This window comes from Drosophila pseudoobscura, chromosome X (genome assembly GCF_009870125.1).
Source record: "Drosophila pseudoobscura strain MV-25-SWS-2005 chromosome X, UCI_Dpse_MV25, whole genome shotgun sequence".
NCBI classification, from domain to species: domain Eukaryota; kingdom Metazoa; phylum Arthropoda; class Insecta; order Diptera; family Drosophilidae; genus Drosophila; species Drosophila pseudoobscura.
In genome coordinates this window covers 25,199,581-25,217,478 of record NC_046683.1, presented here as the reverse complement: position 1 = coordinate 25,217,478, position 17,898 = coordinate 25,199,581, and the positions used below count along the sequence as shown (strand labels likewise).

The following is a 17,898-nucleotide window of genomic DNA, read 5'->3' as shown; positions in this document are numbered from 1 at the left end:
CTAAACCACTGGTGGGAGTCCCACCAAAACGACAAGCTTTTATTCAAAGCAAAATAAAAGCCGTGGGCTTAAAGGTGGAGAAATTTAACTTCTCTTATGCCATAAGCATCTCCCCAACTCAATTTGACACCATTTGCTCCGCCAAATTTTGGCCGGAGCATTTGGTGGTGAAGGAGTTTAAGGCTAAGAAGAAGAATAGGCCCGCCATATCCCTTACAAATCTTTCCAGTGTGCCACCCTCAACCTCAACCTCAACTTCCTCTTCCTCAACTTCCCGTCTTGCTCCAACCTTTCCAAAAAACTAACTTCTCTTTTAGTAACCTAACCTAGGCTTGCGTAGTAAGCTCAGCATTCTTTTCCGGGATAGTGTTGCATTTGCTTCCCACGTTATTGTGTTTACTGAAACCTGGTTAAAGCCGGACATTCTTAGTTCCGAGGTTTTGGCAGGTCGGTACACAACTTTTAGAAAGGACCGTTCGTCTCGACGTGGAGGAGGGGTTCTAATTGCAGTGGACTCTTACTTCACGTCAGAACACTTCACAGTCCAAGTTCAACAGGAACTGGAATTCCTGTGTGTAAAACTGATTCTTCCCGCTTTCGCTATATTCATTACTTGCTCGTATATCCCACCTTCTTCGGATATTTCAATTTATGAGCAGCACTTGTCCGCTTTAACCGCTGTTGCTTCCTCGCTATCAGATAAAGATCAAATGATAGTTCTTGGTGACTTCAACTTGCCAGGAACTGTCTGGTCTTCGGTAAAAGAGTAGACTAGTAACCTAGTGCCCATGTCACGACATGACTTTGTTGACGGCTTGCTAGACCTGTCCCTGTCTCAAGTCAATCATGTCAAAAATTCCTTGGGTCGATTGCTTGATCTATGCTTTGTATCGGATCCGACCATAGTGTTGTTAACCCGAGCCCTTCCGCTCACTATACCTGAAGACGCCTACCACCCTACTTTCGAGGTGTCGCTAGGTATAGGACCAACTGTATTGGATCGGTCGAGCAGACTACCTGAACGTGTCCGCTGCTTTCGTAAAGCCGAGTTTGCGAAGCTTAATAACCTAATTACGGATTTTGATTGGTCCGCTTTGTACTTGTGCACTGATGTCACAAAAGGCACAAACATTTTTTACAATGATCTTGGCACATTTTTTGATTATTGTGTCCCGCTTTCTTGTCCGATTAGATCTGGAAAACCCCCTTCGTTTACCAAAGAGTTATCCAGTCTAAAAAACTTAAAATCAAGACTTTATAAAAAATTTCAAGAAGTGGGCTCTCCTACTTCTCACTCTCGTTATGTAATAGCTCGGTCAAACTTTTCAGTTCTTAATGCTCAATGCTATAAGAGCTCCCTATCTCGTTGCAGGATACGTTTTTCTCAGGACCCTAAACAGTTTTACTGCTTTTACAGTAAGCGTAGAACGTCCGCACACCCATCCTCGCTATCATTTTGTAATACGTCGGCAAATAATGATCAGGCAATTGCCGATCTTTTTGCCCAATTTTTCCAAACCATCTGTTCTGAGGAACGCTACTCTGGTCAACCGTACCCATACGGATTACCGAAGTCGAACGGCATTTTCAGTCCCTTGTTAAATTAATATTCCCTACTTCATGATCTTCGACTAGTTAAGCCGGTGTTTTCACCGGGTCCAGACGGGGTTCCAGGTTGTGTACTCAGGTACTGCGCCGAGGCTCTGTGTGGACCATTGCTTAAACTATTCACCCTGTCCATTGATTCCTCTTGCTTCCCCCCAATCTGGAAGGAATCATTTATAATTCCTCTCCATAAAAAAGGTAGCAAGTCTGATGCAAAAAATTATAGAGGTATAGCAAAGTTATCCGCTATTCCCAAATTGTTTGAGAAGGTTTTAACTCCGCACTTGCAACATCTCTGCAAGTGACTTATATCTCCAACTCAGTATGGATTTATAAGGCGGCGATCAACCACCACGAACTTGTTAGAGTTTACCTCTATCATTATTAAAGGCTTTCAAGGTAACTTACAGACGGATGTTATTTACACCGACTTTAGTAAAGCATTCGACTCTGTAAACCATTCACATTTAGCACATAAACTTGACCTTTTAGGGTTTCCGCCCAACCTCCTGAGATGGATTTCTAGCTATCTTTGTTCTAGGTCTCAAAGAGTCCTCTTCAAAAACTCCCTCTCTTTACCAGTAAAGGTTTCTTCGGAAGTACCACAAGGCAGCCATTTACTAGGCCCTTTACTCTTCACACTCTTTATTAATGACTTGCCTTCAGTATTAACATACTCTCGAGTACTTATGTATGCGGATGATGTTAAACTCTGTGTCCAGTACAAGGACATTTCATTTCATTCTCGCTTGCAATCCGATCTCAATAGCTTTCAGTCATGGTGTTGTGCAAACTTGTTACACCTTAATGCCTCGAAATGCAAAGTTATGACATTTCATCGTTCTAGCCCTTTGTTGGCTCCCTACACCCTATCTGGTGGTTCTCTTGAGAGAATTACTCTGGTGGATGATCTGGGTGTTATGTTAGACCCCAAGTTAAAGTTTTCCGAACACATTTCTACCATGGTAAATAAGGCCATGGGTGTGCTTGGGTATATAAAGAGGTGGTCAAAGGAATTTGACGACCCCTATATAACAAAGACACTCTATACCTCGCTTGTTCGTGTGATCTTAGAATACGGCTCCTGTGTATGGTGCCCTCAGTACAAAGTACACCAGGACCGTATAGAATCAGTACAGAAAAACTTTTTACTCTTTGCTCTGCGGGGCCTTAGCTGGGATGCGGGTGTAAGACTCCCATCTTACTCTAGTAGACTACTATTAGTACACCTCCCATTCTTAGTTAACTGTAGAAAAATGCTTGGTGTGATATTTATGCACAACTTGATCAGGGGTGACAAAGACAGCCCTGATCTGTTGAGCCGCATAAACTTCACGATTCCTATTAGACTGACTAGAAATTTTATACCGTTGTTCCTTCCACTTTTTATATCGAATTATTCCTTGCATGAACCGTTTAGGGTCTTATGCTCGGATTATAATTCCCCCTACCATATTATATCCAACACTAATTCTCTTCCTCTTATTAAATTATTAATCCTTACACACTGTTAAGCTATTAAGCGTTTTTAATAACTGTTGCAATTTGAAGTTAATGAAAGTCGAGAGGCTGTTTATAATTCACAATTTATTTGCATATGTAAGCCAACTTATCGCGTATGTACATATGGGAATGATTGGGGCGAACGATTGATGCGAGGATATTAGTCTAATAGCTGCGACGATTAGCTCAAGACTGCCCATGCAAGGGCTGACTGGCCAAATTGCCGGGCCCTATGCAGCAAGCTTAGACGCGAGCGAGAGCGTATGATAGCCCGAGAGCGTTAGAGCTGCTCGGGGACGCTGTTAAGCCGAGTCCGAGAGATTGCGACATAGGGAGACGAAAGAATTCCGCTGCATGCGAATATGCGGTAGCAAATGATCTTTGCAGTGGGGGCATTAGAAACGACAACACCAAAATGCATTTCCTTTGGGCCGCACCTCTGGCAATAATTTAAAATATTTAAGCTGCTTGACCCGACACCGACTGTGATGGCATTTCTGCCTTCCTGCTTCGAAACTGTGATGTTGCCTTTTGTGAACCTCTCAAAATTCTCTTCACAAATTCGTTGTCAACGGGTCGGTTTATTGGAAAGTGGAAATCTGCCTCGATTACGCCAACTTAAAAAAGAAAAGGTGCCAAAAATCGTATCTCCAATTATAGATCAATCGTCAAACTCAGCAATGTTTCAAACTTTCTAGAGCGAATCTTTGCCAGAAAGATAACTAAGCTCATCGCTTTCAGTAATTTCTGCACTCGTGTCTTTGAAACGCACTCTCAATTAGATGTTGTGTATACTGACTTTGCTAAAGCCTTTGACAAAGTCTCCCTGTGTGCCCTAATAGCCAAGCTGCATCGGTCAGGGATTCATTTCTGCCTGCTCAGTTGGTTTAGATCATATCTTGAGCTGCGAGAGTATGTCGTATTGGTAAATGGAAAGCCTTCGGACCCATTCTTGGCTACCTCCGGCCTTCCACAGGGAAGTGCACTTGGTCCACTTCTCTTCTCAATTTTTATCAACGACATATCTTTCAGCATTCAAGCTTCTGAACATCTGCTTTATGATGATGATCTTTAAATCTTCCGATCGATCAAAGCCTTAGGCGACAGTTTCCTTCTTCAGCGCGACCTGGATAGAGTTGCTCGTCGTTGCAGACTTAATTCGCTCGCCCTCAACGTTAGCAAATGTTGCTTTGTTTCCTTTAGCAAGTGTGTCCTCACAGTGCTGGCCTCATATTCTATTGATGGCAATCCTCTCTTTGACCTAGGGGTCTTATTCGACTTAAGATTTTTTTTTTCCTGAGCATCTGAATTTGATATTGCCAAAAGCATATGCCATGTTTGGCTTTGTTAAGCGCAATTCATCCCAGTTCAGGGACCCATATACGAGGTTAAGCTTGTACTCATTTTTTGCTCGATCGCGTCTGGAGTACGCTTCCATGGTCTGGAATCCCACTGGTGTCGTTCAAATCTCACGCATCGAAAAACTGCAAGGAAAATGTCTTAAATTTGCACTTCAGCCTCTGCCCTTCTTCATTCCGTTGCCGTCGTATGAGTGCAGATGTCGCCTCGTGCATTTCTCCTCTCTCGAGGATCGAAGGACCATTGCAGCTCAGATCTTTATTTATGACCTTCTGGGTAACATCGATTGTCCTGACCTGCTTAGTAGGATTAGCTTCAGTGCGCCTGCCAGGAACCTAAGGACCCGTGCCCCCTTTGTAGTTGATCTCCACCGGACCAATTATAACTTTAATGAACTCATTTGTAGGTCCCTTCGACAGCACAATGCGCTGCCAGCTGGGATTCATTTTGACTTTTGCCAGGGGAAGGGAGCCGTCAGACAGTTGCTTGTAGATTTCTTCCTTTTCCACAATTAATTAATTTTATTCATTGTTATTATCTTAAGTTCGAAATAAGTTACTCTAGTTAGATAAGGATATTTTACTCCGTTGGCGAATAAATAAATAAATAAAAGTTGTCCGACTTACTTTCAAATTCATAAAAATTGGTGCTCACATTCCGCAAGATTGCTTCGTTTTCAAAATGAAAACATTTTCCCCGACGAAATGAAAAATAAACGCTTTTACTTCAACAAAAAGAATCTTAATTGCTAAAGGGAAGAAGAAATGACTTTATTGATAATTGGTCAGGGAAACAACTCTTTTCGTTTTCGTGATAACAGCTGACGCAGTCCGATTTGGTTCGGTAAAGTCCGCAAAAGTAAGTGGTTATGAATTAGTGGACTGTATAATCGTTTATATCTTGAGCTTATTTATTATTTATTGATTATTTAATATTGGTGGTTATAGTACAATTATATTACAAGAATAGCGGGGGGTTCGATTCTGCGGCGGTACAAACTATGCGTGCGGGCGGCTTCGTCTCGAAGTTTCTACTGCATCAACTCCGCGAAAAGAAGTCGAGCAAAAGGGAATTGAAAGATCACGCGATAAGACTCGACGCGACGGTTTCAATGCAAAACAACGGAACGCATCGCTGTGTGCGTGTGCAGCTGCGGGTCTGGCCATGCGTGTGAGAACATTACAGCTATGTTCTGGACCCGAGTAAACAACAACACAGCTATGCGCGTAAAAATAGTTACTTAGGCGGTGTACGACAATCATGAGCGTGTAAATAGGTCAATCGCAATATACATGTAAAAACTACGAGGCTCATTTCTCACCATACCGGCCCCCCTGAACGACTGTTCAGAACAAGGGAAGCACAGCAAGTTTGGTAATAGGCCTCTTGTACACTCCTCGGGCGGTTTTGACGGTGACCACTCGAACCCTCTCGTCTTGGCCAGGATGAACTTCGGTGATTCGCCCAAGCAGCCACTTGCTAGGTGGTTGATTTGGCTCCTTCAGTACCACAAGAGTGTCCACGGTTATGTCGTTGGACTCCTGCTGCCATTTCGTGCGAGGTTGCAAGGAAGTAAGGTATTCCAGATTCCAACGTTTCCAGAATCCTTGAACCTTGGCTTGCAGTTGTCTCCAACGCTGCAGTCTGTTAATGTTGACGTCTAACAAGGACGGCTCCGGCACCGACATGTGAGGTTGACCTGTAAGAAAATGAGCGGGGGTAAGGGGATCCAAGCTGTGATCGCTGGGCGCGCACAGTGGGCGAGAGTTGAGTAACCCTTCAATCTGAGTTAAAATTGTTGAATATTCCTCGAAGGTTAACGCACTGCTACCAATTACTCGGCGAAGGTGGAGTTTGATAGATCGTACGCCTGTTTCCCAAAGACCTCCAAAGTGCGGGGCAGATGGCGGAATGAAGTGCCAGTTGATGTCCTGACTCGTCAGAAAATTAGCAATTTCCTCGTCTTGACTTTGAGATACAGCTATCCGTTGCATCTCCGTTAGTTCCTTTCTGGCTCCATGGAATGTTGTGCCATTGTCCGAGTACAAGTCGGATATAGGGCCACGTCGAGACCAAAAACGTTTGAAAGCGGCGATAAATGCAGGAGTCGTCAAATCACTGACGAGCTCGATATGAATTGCTTTGGTGGACAGACAAACAAAGATGGCAAACCAAGCTTTGCCAAACTTCGGTGTCCGACCTGCTGATGTCTTGATGGTAACTGGTCCAGCGTAATCCAATCCAGAATGTAGAAAGCAGCGGGTGGGCTGAACGCGAAAGGCGGGAAGATCAGCCATGAGTTGTGTACTCGTTCCTTTGCGCTGGAGGAAGCATATCTTGCAGTTGAATACAATTTCGCGGACTATGTTACGGGCTCCCAGGATCCAATACTTCTGTCTCAACGTGTGAAACATAAATTCGACTCCAGCGTGTAACGATGTGACGTGCTGGTGTCTAGCTATTAAAACAGCGACTGGTGATTCCTTTGGAAGAAGTATGGGATGTTTTGCGTCATAGGTTGTCATCGAGTTTCCAATGCGTCCTCCTACGCGCAGAATTCCTTGGTCGTCAACAAATGGAGTGTAGCGAATCAACTTGGACTTTTGAGAAAGGGCTTGTCCAGTGCTCAGCTGTCTGTACTCCACTTGGAAGAACTCCATCTGGACATGTTTGATTACCCTAGAGCGGGCATATTGAAGCTCCCATGACGATAAAAATGATGACAGGCGGTCCTTGCAACGAAGACGATGTACGAACCGAAAGCAATAGCTAAGTGTCCGCAAGAGATGTGACCAGGAGGAAGCTTTGTTGATCATACAGTTAAGATCATTTCCTTCATTGGAAATGTGTAGACTAACTTGGGACTTGACCTTTACTTCCATCCGCTCAGCGTCCTCAGTCGACAGTGCGAACTTGGCCTTAGCAGGTGGCCAAGTGCGATGTGATTGGGAAAGCCACGGTGGTCCATTCCACCACAGTTGATGTTCTACCAGATCCTTTGGTAAAAGTCCGCGTGATGCACAGTCCGCGGGATTGTCCTCAGTGCGAATGTGTTGCCAGCAGCTACGGGGGCAAGCTTCTAGAATCTCAGCCGTGCGATTACAAACATAAGTGTTCCAAGTCCGTGGGGGTGATGAGAGCCAATGTAGTACAATTTCGGAGTCTGACCAACACGAAGTACTGGAAATAGGAATAGTTAGAGTTTGCTTAACCAGAGACATCAATTTCGACAGAAGATGGGCGGCATTCAACTCGAGCCGTGGGATGGAGATAGGTTTGATGGGTGCCACCCGGGTTTTTGCGGCGATCAGTGTTACAGCGTAGTCATTATTGACTCTCACGCGACTGTAGATGACAGCGGCGTATGCATGAGATGACGCATCGGCGAATCCATGCAGCTCCGTTGCTTGAAGTGGCGAGGATAGATAGCGGGGTATGCGACAGCTTTCCAGTAAATGAACTTCAGCTACAAACTGTTGCCACCGTGCGCATAGCTGCGCGGGTAGTGGGTCGTTCCAGTCGACCGAGCTCAGCCAACTATCTTGAAAGAGAACCTTTAGAAATACAGTTGTGGGGGCAAGCAACCCCAGTGGATCGTAGATCTTGGCAAGCTCGGACAGCAAAATCCGTTTTGTCAGAGCCCCTGTGGCGTCGGGAATGGTCAACTTGAAGGAAAGCTCGTCCACAGCCGGGTCCCAGCGTATTCCAAGAACCTTGACATATTGAGTTGGGCTCTTTCCCTCTAGGGCTTCAAGTGGATACTCACAAATGTCCTGTGGCAGCGATTTGAGTAGTGACCAACAGTTTGAACTCCATTTTCGAAGTTTAAATTGAGCTTGGCTCAATAGCAAAATTAATTCATCTTTGAGTGCAATGAGATCGTCGATACTATCGCAACCAGTAGGGATATCATCCACGTACGCGTCTCGTACAAGCACAGCAGCAGCCTTCGGATACAAATCGGCATGATCTTGCGCGATCTGCTTGAGGACTCGAACAGCCAAGAACGGCGAAGACGCTAAACCATACGTCACGGTCAGCAATCGATAATGATCGAGTGTAGCAGTCTCCTCCTTTCGCCAGACAATCCGTTGGTAATGCGTGTGATCTTCTGAAACCAGGATGCCTCTAAACATTTTCTCAATGTCCGTACAAAACACATAGCGATGCTGACGGAAACGTAGACATACTCCAAGTAAATCCCTTTGAATAGGTGGTCCGATGTGTAGTCGTGAATTAAGTGAAGATCCATTGCAGTCCTCCCCAGAGCCATCGAATACGACTCGGCATTTCGTGGTGGTGCTATCTGGTTTAAATACTGCGTGGTGTGCTAAGTAATTGTGATTGGCGGGACCGTTTTCTACGGTACTAGAAGGAATCACCTCCATGTGTCCTCGTTGTATATAATCCTCCATAAACTCGACATACTGTTGTTTGAGCGCAGGAAATTTTCGAAATTTCCGCTCGAGAGAAGAAAAGCGTCGTAGTGCTTGTGGCAGTGTGGACCCCATCGGAGGGGCAGATTCCTTGAACGGGTATTGGACGATGTACACGCCATCGTTTCTGCGGGCGTGCGTATGAACGAAGTGTTGCTCAGCGGGATCACTAGCATCAATGGTAGCGTCACTTGGTTGAACTCGTTCCATGTCCATGAACGATCGAACCAAAGTGTCCAGATCCTCGTGCGCGTGATGTGCTAGTGCGTGGTTGTGAGCATCACTACTGAGATGGTAGCTGCCTGTAATGACCCAACCAAAATTAGTATGAAGTGCAATAGGATATTCAGAACCAAACTCTTTGCGTTGTCCAGTGTACAAGTTCCAAAGCTGATCAGCTCCTAAGATCACGTCGATTTCGCCTGGTTTACCAAATGTAGGGTCCGCTAAGGGTAGATCACGAATCCTTTTCCACATCGGTGTGTTAGACTCGATCCTCTGGGCTGGAATCGAGGATGTTAAAGTGTTCATAATCAGACCTGTTACCACCACTGAGGCCGAGCTTGTGCGGGAGAGCAGCGTGAATGTGGCGCGACCTCTAGTAACCCCAGCAGGATTTGCGCCTAGACCAACCACTGGTATACGAGCGTGGGTGCGCGGCAAACCAATTCGTTGAATAAATGATTCGGCGACCATCGTTATAGTCGAACCAGTATCCAACAGTATCCTGCAGGTGGTCTCGTTGCCCCAGGAGTCGACTATAGTGGCCAAAATCGTTGGCAATATGGCCTGACTCTTGGCCACGAATTTCCTCTCCAATGTATGATGGCTGACCACGGCAGGATCAGCGTCATCAGGGAAACTGGACGAGCGGACGGGTGTGTCAGCGGAGTTATTGACATCAGCGGAAGCCGTGACAGAGCGTGTGTCCTCTGGATGAACAAGAGTGTGGTGCCTCAGCTTACACAGACGGCACGTGTTTGTGGAATTACACTCCTTGACTTGATGAGATCGGCTTAGACAATTGAAGCACAAATGACCATCCCTTGCGAACTTGCGGCGGTCCACAACATCCAGAGCCTTGAATTGAGTGCACGCATAAAGGCTGTGTTGCTCGTGACAATATACACAATCACGATCAGACGTATTTGGCACGTCCACATGATGAGAAATTGCACGACGTTTATTCAGCACCGTGTGTGTATCCTGGATTAGCTTTGGATCTTGACAAGACTCAAGTGCATCGCAACGGGCGAAGACAAAGCCGAACAGGTCATTTATGGTCACATTTTCCTTGCACGATTCACTGGAGGTGGCCCACGCTTCCTTGCATTCCGGGTCTAACTTTGAGAGCAAGATATGGATTAGCCACACATCGCGGCTGTCGCAGCTCAGCGCATGTAGACCACGTATACTTTCGTCAGCGGTGTCGACTATCTTACGCAACTCGGCGATGTTTGAACCCTTTGCGGTTGGCAACGAAAGAAAGTTTTGAATGAACGAACGAGCAATCAGTGACTTCTTGTTGTAGCGATTTTCGAGCCTCTCCCATGCGTCCTGGTAATTGGCATCCGATACGGGAATATGTTTTATCAGAGACAACGCTTCACCATCCAGATAGGATTTCAAATAATGAAACTTTTGGCACTTGGACAGACTACTCTTCTTGTCGACTGAGCCTAAGAACAAGTCACTAAACTGACACCAATCCTCGTATCTGCCCGAAAACGTCGGAATGCGTATTTTCTCGAACTGCAGCTCTGTGGTTCCCGATGAGTCCCGAATCCTCTCCAGAAGTTGAGTTTGCCCCTCAAATAAGCGTTCCACAGTGGTCGATAGCAGTAGATTTGAGTTGTCGTGCTCATTCTCGTGACTGCTCCGGTCACGTATGGCTTCAGTGAAGATACTATGCGCACTTAAGAACCTTTTCTCATATTCGGGGATGTCCAAATCCGGATCCACGTATTCATCTTCATCATTATATTGGACCAGCTCTTCAGACAGCTCCATAAAGCGGTTGAAAGTTGCAACAAGTCGGTCCAACTTGTGCTCTAATGTTTGCACAGAAGTACATGACTGTACAAACTCTTGAGCCTCCGCAGCCACGCGAGTTAATTGGGATTTGCAGGCCCCACGTTGCTGAATTAGACGATGCACTAGGGCCTTCATGGCAAACAGCGGGTAACGGTATCACTCAATATGTATATGTATAAATAAACTCAAACGCGGAGATCCGGCTCGAAGGACCAAAATTTGTTATGGTTATGAATTAGTGGACTGTATAATCGTTTATATCTTGAGCTTATTTATTATTTATTGATTATTTAATATTGGTGGTTATAGTACAATTATATTACAAGAATAGCGGGGGGTTCGATTCTGCGGCGGTACAAACTATGCGTGCGGGCGGCTTCGTCTCGAAGTTTCTACTGCATCAACTCCGCGAAAAGAAGTCGAGCAAAAGGGAATTGAAAGATCACGCGATAAGACTCGACGCGACGGTTTCAATGCAAAACAACGGAACGCATCGCTGTGTGCGTGTGCAGCTGCGGGTCTGGCCATGCGTGTGAGAACATTACAGCTATGTTCTGGACCCGAGTAAACAACAACACAGCTATGCGCGTAAAAATAGTTACTTAGGCGGTGTACGACAATCATGAGCGTGTAAATAGGTCAATCGCAATATACATGTAAAAACTACGAGGCTCATTTCTCACCAGTAAGTGAGAACCGTAGCTTGCCTGAATATGCTTTCGTTTGGCAATTGGCATCAATTTTATTCCACACTCGCTATTGATATAGGTTTTTTTTTAATAGTCAACGGGATTTCGCAATTTGTTGATGTTTTGGTTGAATTGGGTGAAGTCATATTTGAGTTTTGATTAGAAATAAATTTGTTATATGGCAATAAAACAAAATAAATTCTATATGTGCAATCAATTTGTAAAGCTCTCATTGGCGGCCGTTTTTTAATTGTAATTCGTACACCCTCAAACAGGCCACCACTCTTTTCTGGGGTGTTCCAAAAATGTCTCATTTTGTCACCACCCTCAAAGGACTTGCTGTTTCAATTTACATGGGAGTAGGAATAAACAAGTAAATGAAAACAATGAGTACGTACATATGTTGAGGATGTACAAACATATGTAGTCTTCAAAATTTTTTTTAGCTTCTAATAAGGTAACGCGTTTTCTTGGTTGATCTAATATGATCCAATAATATACCAATTTATTATTAAAACTAGTTGAAAATTTATTATTAAGACCAAACATTTGTTATTGCTATAGTCGTCAGCAGTTTTTTCGCAGGATGGTTCCAGTACACAAGCATTATATAGATCTACAACTTCATATAAGTAAACCGCCCTAACAGGATTTATAGCTTCGGCTGGAAATTCTCGAGTGACTTCAGGTCGTGCAGCTTCATAGGGCAGAGCATATATGCGTAAATACCGGTTCGCACACACAAAATGCTCTTCCAACATACGACTGTAGGTGTTTTTTAATATTTAATGCTTGGAACGTAATTCGATTAAGCCATTATTTTGAGGCTCCAGCGAATTTGATTGTATGCGTGCAAACGTATATTCACACAAACGAAAATTAAATTAAATTTATGTTTTTTGGGCTCACTAACCTTTAGTTCAAATTTTTTTAAGTATTCAAGCAGGCTCCAGTTTTGAATTTCACAAAATTTTTCGAAGATAGTTATTAAAACGCAGAATTGGATGCTCCCGTTTTCACAAAACGCAAGATTTCTCCTTGCAAATTGAAAGCAAACGGCTCTTTATACAGCCAGCTTATCATTTATACAAAATATAAATTATTGATGCATTAACATAAATCTGCACCATTAATAATTCAAGTTAGCTTGTTCTTTATATATATATATAATTTTTTTAACCAAATTTGGTTCGAAAATAATTATTCAGGCTAACAACTCTTTTCGTTTTCGTGCAAACAGTTGATGCAGCCTGATTGGGCTATCGGAACGTTGGCAAACATAGATATATGTATATGTATATATATATATGAGCTCAATATTAATAGATAAAATGTGTACGTTAGCTATCAGCTATTTTAGTCTTCAGAATATATGAGAAAATAAAAAATATCGATAACAAAAATTTGTGAAAACGGGAGCACTTAAAAACGAAACGTTTTGACTGAAAACGTAAAACGCAAAAGATTTACGCTAAAGTTTTCGAAATCCAGATCAACTGCTATATTTTGTAAGTATTTCGGATTTTCAACTATACACGGGTGAAGCCATTCGATATTTTTTCGAACGTAAAAATACTTGCTACATTTATCGGACAAGCTGCCCTTCTCTGACTCTTGGTGTTGATTCTTCGTGGTTAAAAACGTTTCGGGATATAAATAATTGTTCTTAATGCAAAATTTAATACAGTATAGGCCCAATAGCTGTACGTCTTACACAGGCTAAGCTATGTGATTTCCGCAATGATATCTGTTTTAAGTTTAAAATATTCATGCGCAATTGTGTTCGTATTACAAAAGGTCCCTTGTATGTATGTATGTACGTGTTGTGTAGTGCTGTTTGCGGCGCTGCGTACACAACACGTCGGGACGACAACTATGTATGTTGACTGCAATCTCAAGTGTAAGCGAGATGACTATTGTTGCTAGAGACGTTTTATGCAGTCTCACAAATACAATGTGACTAGCGCGCGAGCGCTCTAGCAGCCGACTACGCCGACTGTGACATAGCCGACACAAGCATAGATAAAAAAAAAACGAGCTGCCATACATATGTAGAATGAGTATATGATAAAGAATGAAGTAGTGCAAAATATTCCATTTATAAATACATATGTATATGAACTACAAAAACAAATAAATGTGGAGAATTATGTGAAAGAAATTTTTGAAATAGTGCATACGCAGGAGTTGTGACATCTAATAGTCTACAGTTCATTAGATTCTTTGTTTTGTGTAATAAATTTGAAATAAAGCAAAGTATTTACATTGTCATTTTATATTTTATATACATATGTATATAATAGGGTTAAAATGATTGGGACTAGGTAATGCATATGCTACATATAAATTAATGTTTCTGAAGCAAAAGTATTTCAATAATAATAATAATATAAAGATAAATTTACTTGTGTCAACTATACAATATATAAAATGCGGGGCCAATATCGAACCATTCATCAAGCATGCTGAAAGTTTTTTGGTTGTCTAGAAGTGGCTTTACTGCGTATAGTAATTGAATAATGCAAAGAAAAACATAAAAATAGATACGACTAATCGATTTTTGCAAATTAAACGCGTTTTAATTGACCATTGTCGCTACCGGCTAAGAGACATCGGAACCGGACGATTTGGAAACTGTTGTTTTCAGGCGGTGTTGGTTTTTTTGTTTGCCTTTGGCAGAATATGTCTAATGGATATAGATAGTTCTCCCTAAATCGGAACAGAAAAATAAGAACAATTTAAATTGTAGGACTCTGAACCCGATCCCTAAGCCACAAAGTCATGGATCTGGAAAATACCAATACAAGCGCTAAATTAAAGGCGTCAGCAACTGGAAACGGCATTAATGGATCTGGATCACAAAATCAGCAGCTGTCGTTACATGACGGTGCAACCGCTACAGCAGCAGCTGGGGCTAGAGCAACATCGTCCCAATACCAAGATGATAAAAATATGACGGCACTTGGTGTGACGACAGTTATACCAACACTTGCGACGGGACTTGCGACGGCAGTCCTAGACCTTCCTCCACCTTCTGCTACTCTCTCAGAACAAGAAAACGTGGTTATCTCTGAAGCAGCAAAACTTCCACCAGAAGGAGAATCCACGGTTATACCTTCAACACAAGAATCGATTGTGTCGATTGAAACAGAAACATATACATCAGGATGCCCTTCTGTGTCAACTTCTGCCTGTCCAGTATCAGTTTCAATAGGGCCCAGTGCAAGTGATTTCGACTCCGATACGGAACTCTCGATAGTAGCTGCTGCGGCTGCGGCAGCCGTAGCTTCAACGGAGATAGATTTGAAGTCACCATCCTCATCTACAACAGTATCTACACTGGCTTCTGGTGCAGTGCCTTTATCAAGTACTCAAATCGGATCAGGATTAGGAGCGGGTGCTGTCAACACAAATGGATACAATGCCAATAATAACACATCCAGCAGTGCTCATCTTAGTCTTAACGCAAAACAACAGCGTCAACAAAAGCGACGCCGTGAGCGTGCCCAGCGTCTGCAAGCGGAACGCGATAGTCGGTGTAGCTCAAGTACCTTAAATGGCACATATATTGCTGGATCTATGGGAATCAGTGGATGCAGTGCTGGTAGTGTCAATGTAGCTGTTGCAGGCGTTGTAGGTCAAGGAATCGGAGCCATAGCTACTGGTGCCTCATCAACTGTTCTGATAGGTAGTGGACCGGGAGGACCAGGCAATGGCATGATATACCACATAAATAGCGCGGGCAGCATGGGCGAGGACAGTAATAATTCCAACGGAAATTTTACCAGCAGTAGTAATGGCAGTAACAACCTTCTGCCTCCTACAGATAGTATTGCATCATTATTGTTAAATCCGCCACATTCCCCCGAGTGCAATTCCGGATTAATGGCCACGCCTAGTGACAGCGAAGGCGAATCCCTCGATGAAGATCTTCTTTCAACGTCATCATCATCAACGCTGTTGCTTCCACGTGACAAGCCACCCCCTCGTCCTCCGCCCCCTGTTCGTAGAAAATTACCTCGCTCTCCAGTGCTTGAAGAGGAAATCATCGATGGTTTTGCCATATTGGAGTTTAAAACATATGAAGATCTCGAGGTAAGTTGATTGCAAATTATCGCCCCATTCCTATATTAAGATTTATCACTTATCTTCTACCGAAAATACAGTTCGCTATTAAATTGGGTCAAAAACGAAAGGAGAAGCGCCTATCCGCACTCGAAGAGCTAACGTCAACCTACTGCATTGAGGAAATGAAAATTCCAAAGATCATCGATACTGGTCAACCACATCCACTGCGTGCTAATAGCTTATCCACGCTGTCTGTTAATAACAGCAATCAAAAGGAGAACACTCAGGTTCATCATCGCAATGCTGGCGTTGTCGTTATTAACAACAATTGTACCACATCTAACAGCAATATTAACAGCAGTTGTAGTGCGGTATACATGTTGCCTTCAGCAAGCACAGTTCCCGATACGCAAGCGGAATGTGTAGCACATTGGCGCTCTGAATACGGACAACAGCAAGACCAAATGCAATGCGCCAATAGTGTCAATGTTAAAAGTAACATCAGCAATGAGAATCAAATTAGTAATAGTTGTAGTCAACAAGTGAATCCCGCCAAGCTATCAGGCAAACAATCGGATGACGTTGGTACAGTAGCTAGCCTTATTAACAGTACAACTAATTTTCTAGAGAACGGTAACGAAGCGCTCATTTTGGATATCAGCCGCACAACGGTAACCGTTGGAGTTGGGGAAAATAGAAAAGATTGCATGAAGATGAGCACGATTAGCGAAAGCTCTAAGATCGACGCCAATAAATCTCACAATCTCCCTGCTAGCATTAATAAAACTGTTGAGTTACCTTGTAATGTTGTAACATCAGTCGATAACCACAACAACAGCATGGAATATATTGGAAAAAAAGGCATAAAATCAAATGATGCTTCTGCAGTAGCAACAGCCAGCAATAATCACAAGGGTGTGTGTAAAATATCATCGCAGCCGACGCAAGCTATAGAAGTATGTTTCGAGTTTACCGCATTTTGAGATAAAATAAATACATACAACTTTAATACACCTTAGAAATCAAACCAATCCAAGGATTTAGAAGTCCCTACATCGGCAACCTGCCAAAAGTTGAATATTCAAGATTTAACTAACGGTACAGCGCAGGACGTTCCCACTAATAATAATAAAAAGGACAACGAAGAAAATAATATTTTTATTGAAGTAAGTTTCAAGATATATAAATCTGCAAGAATAACATGAATAAACATTTATATACCGCCAGGCTCCAAGATGCAGTAGTAAGGGAGATAATAACGTATGTACCTTTAAAGTAAAAGGCATATATTTTTGTATTTACATAAATGTTAATAATTTTCATTCCTCTTTCTAGTGTGATAATGGCTGCGGAGAGAATAAGGTGAGTTTTTTCACTATAGAATTATGTAGTTAACGGAAAAGCCTAATTTGTTAAAGTTTTTATACACCGTACTCAAAAAGTATAGGATTATTTTCGTTTCAATTAGTTTAGATGTATGTAACAGCCAGAGGGAAACATTTCCCACCCCCATAAAGTATTAGATCGTGGCCAGAAATAACTGTTGCATTTGTTAAGGCAAACAGCTACAAAATTCCAAATTCTCAACTCAACTGCATTATGCGTTATAAATTCTTCTTACGTTTCTTGTAAAACTAAATCAATTGTGATTTCGATCACTAGATATTGAAAGCATTTCAGCGCCGGAACAAAAAGTCCGGTTAGCGCAATTTTTTAATTCACTCACTGTATTTTTTGGACGTTGATATGCAATGACTGCATCCTACCACTACACTTACTAAGAAACTAAGAATGCATTCAAAATACAAATACAACTACAAATACTAATTATTAGAATGGTGTGTGAGGATTAGTAACTTAATATGAGGAAGAGAATGTAATATGGTAGAAGGAATTATAATCCGAGCATACGACCCTAAACGGTTCGAGGAATAGTTCGATCTACAAAGTGAAAGGAAAAACGGTATAGAATTTCTAGGAATCGTGAAGTTTATGCGGCCCAACAGATCAGGGCTGTCTATGTCACCCTATGTCAAGTTGTGCACAAAAATCACACCAAACATTTTTCTACGGTTAACTAAGGATAGGAGGTATACTAATAGCAGTCTACTAGAGTAAAATGGCAATCTCACACCTGGTCTAAAACGATTAAATTTCATTACTTTGTATTTCGAGGCATTAAGGTCTAACAAGTTTGCTCAACA

General features: G+C 42.7%; 1 protein-coding gene and 1 long non-coding RNA gene across 12 annotated transcripts in view; one reads left to right on the top strand and one right to left on the bottom strand.

Annotated features, from left to right (window-relative positions):
* Window positions 1-3,669: 3,669 nt before the first annotated feature.
* On the bottom strand, window positions 3,670-5,349 carry LOC117184980 (uncharacterized). The gene is made up of 2 exons (XR_004470459.1): window positions 5,094-5,349; window positions 3,670-5,027 (listed from the first exon to the last, which is right to left on the bottom strand). It is a non-coding gene; the product is annotated as an uncharacterized lncRNA (long non-coding RNA).
* Window positions 5,350-13,193: 7,844 nt separating this feature from the next.
* The window catches only part of tay (tay bridge), a 79,267-nt gene continuing 74,562 nt past the window's right edge, over window positions 13,194-17,898 (top strand). For 6 of the 11 annotated variants that reach the window (XM_033384032.1, XM_033384031.1, XM_033384030.1 and 3 more), the window contains exons 1-6: window positions 13,195-13,950; window positions 14,376-15,721; window positions 15,793-16,650; window positions 16,714-16,860; window positions 16,922-16,954; window positions 17,030-17,056. In XM_033384032.1, the coding sequence (XP_033239923.1) occupies window positions 14,408-15,721; window positions 15,793-16,650; window positions 16,714-16,860; window positions 16,922-16,954; window positions 17,030-17,056 (2,379 nt within the window). In that variant the 5' untranslated portion in view covers window positions 13,195-13,950; window positions 14,376-14,407. Of the gene's footprint in view, window positions 13,951-14,375; window positions 15,722-15,792; window positions 16,651-16,713; window positions 16,861-16,921; window positions 16,955-17,029; window positions 17,057-17,898 lie in introns of those variants that run through there. The other 5 variants (XM_033384036.1, XM_033384028.1, XM_033384027.1 and 2 more) reach the window with 5 other exon arrangements.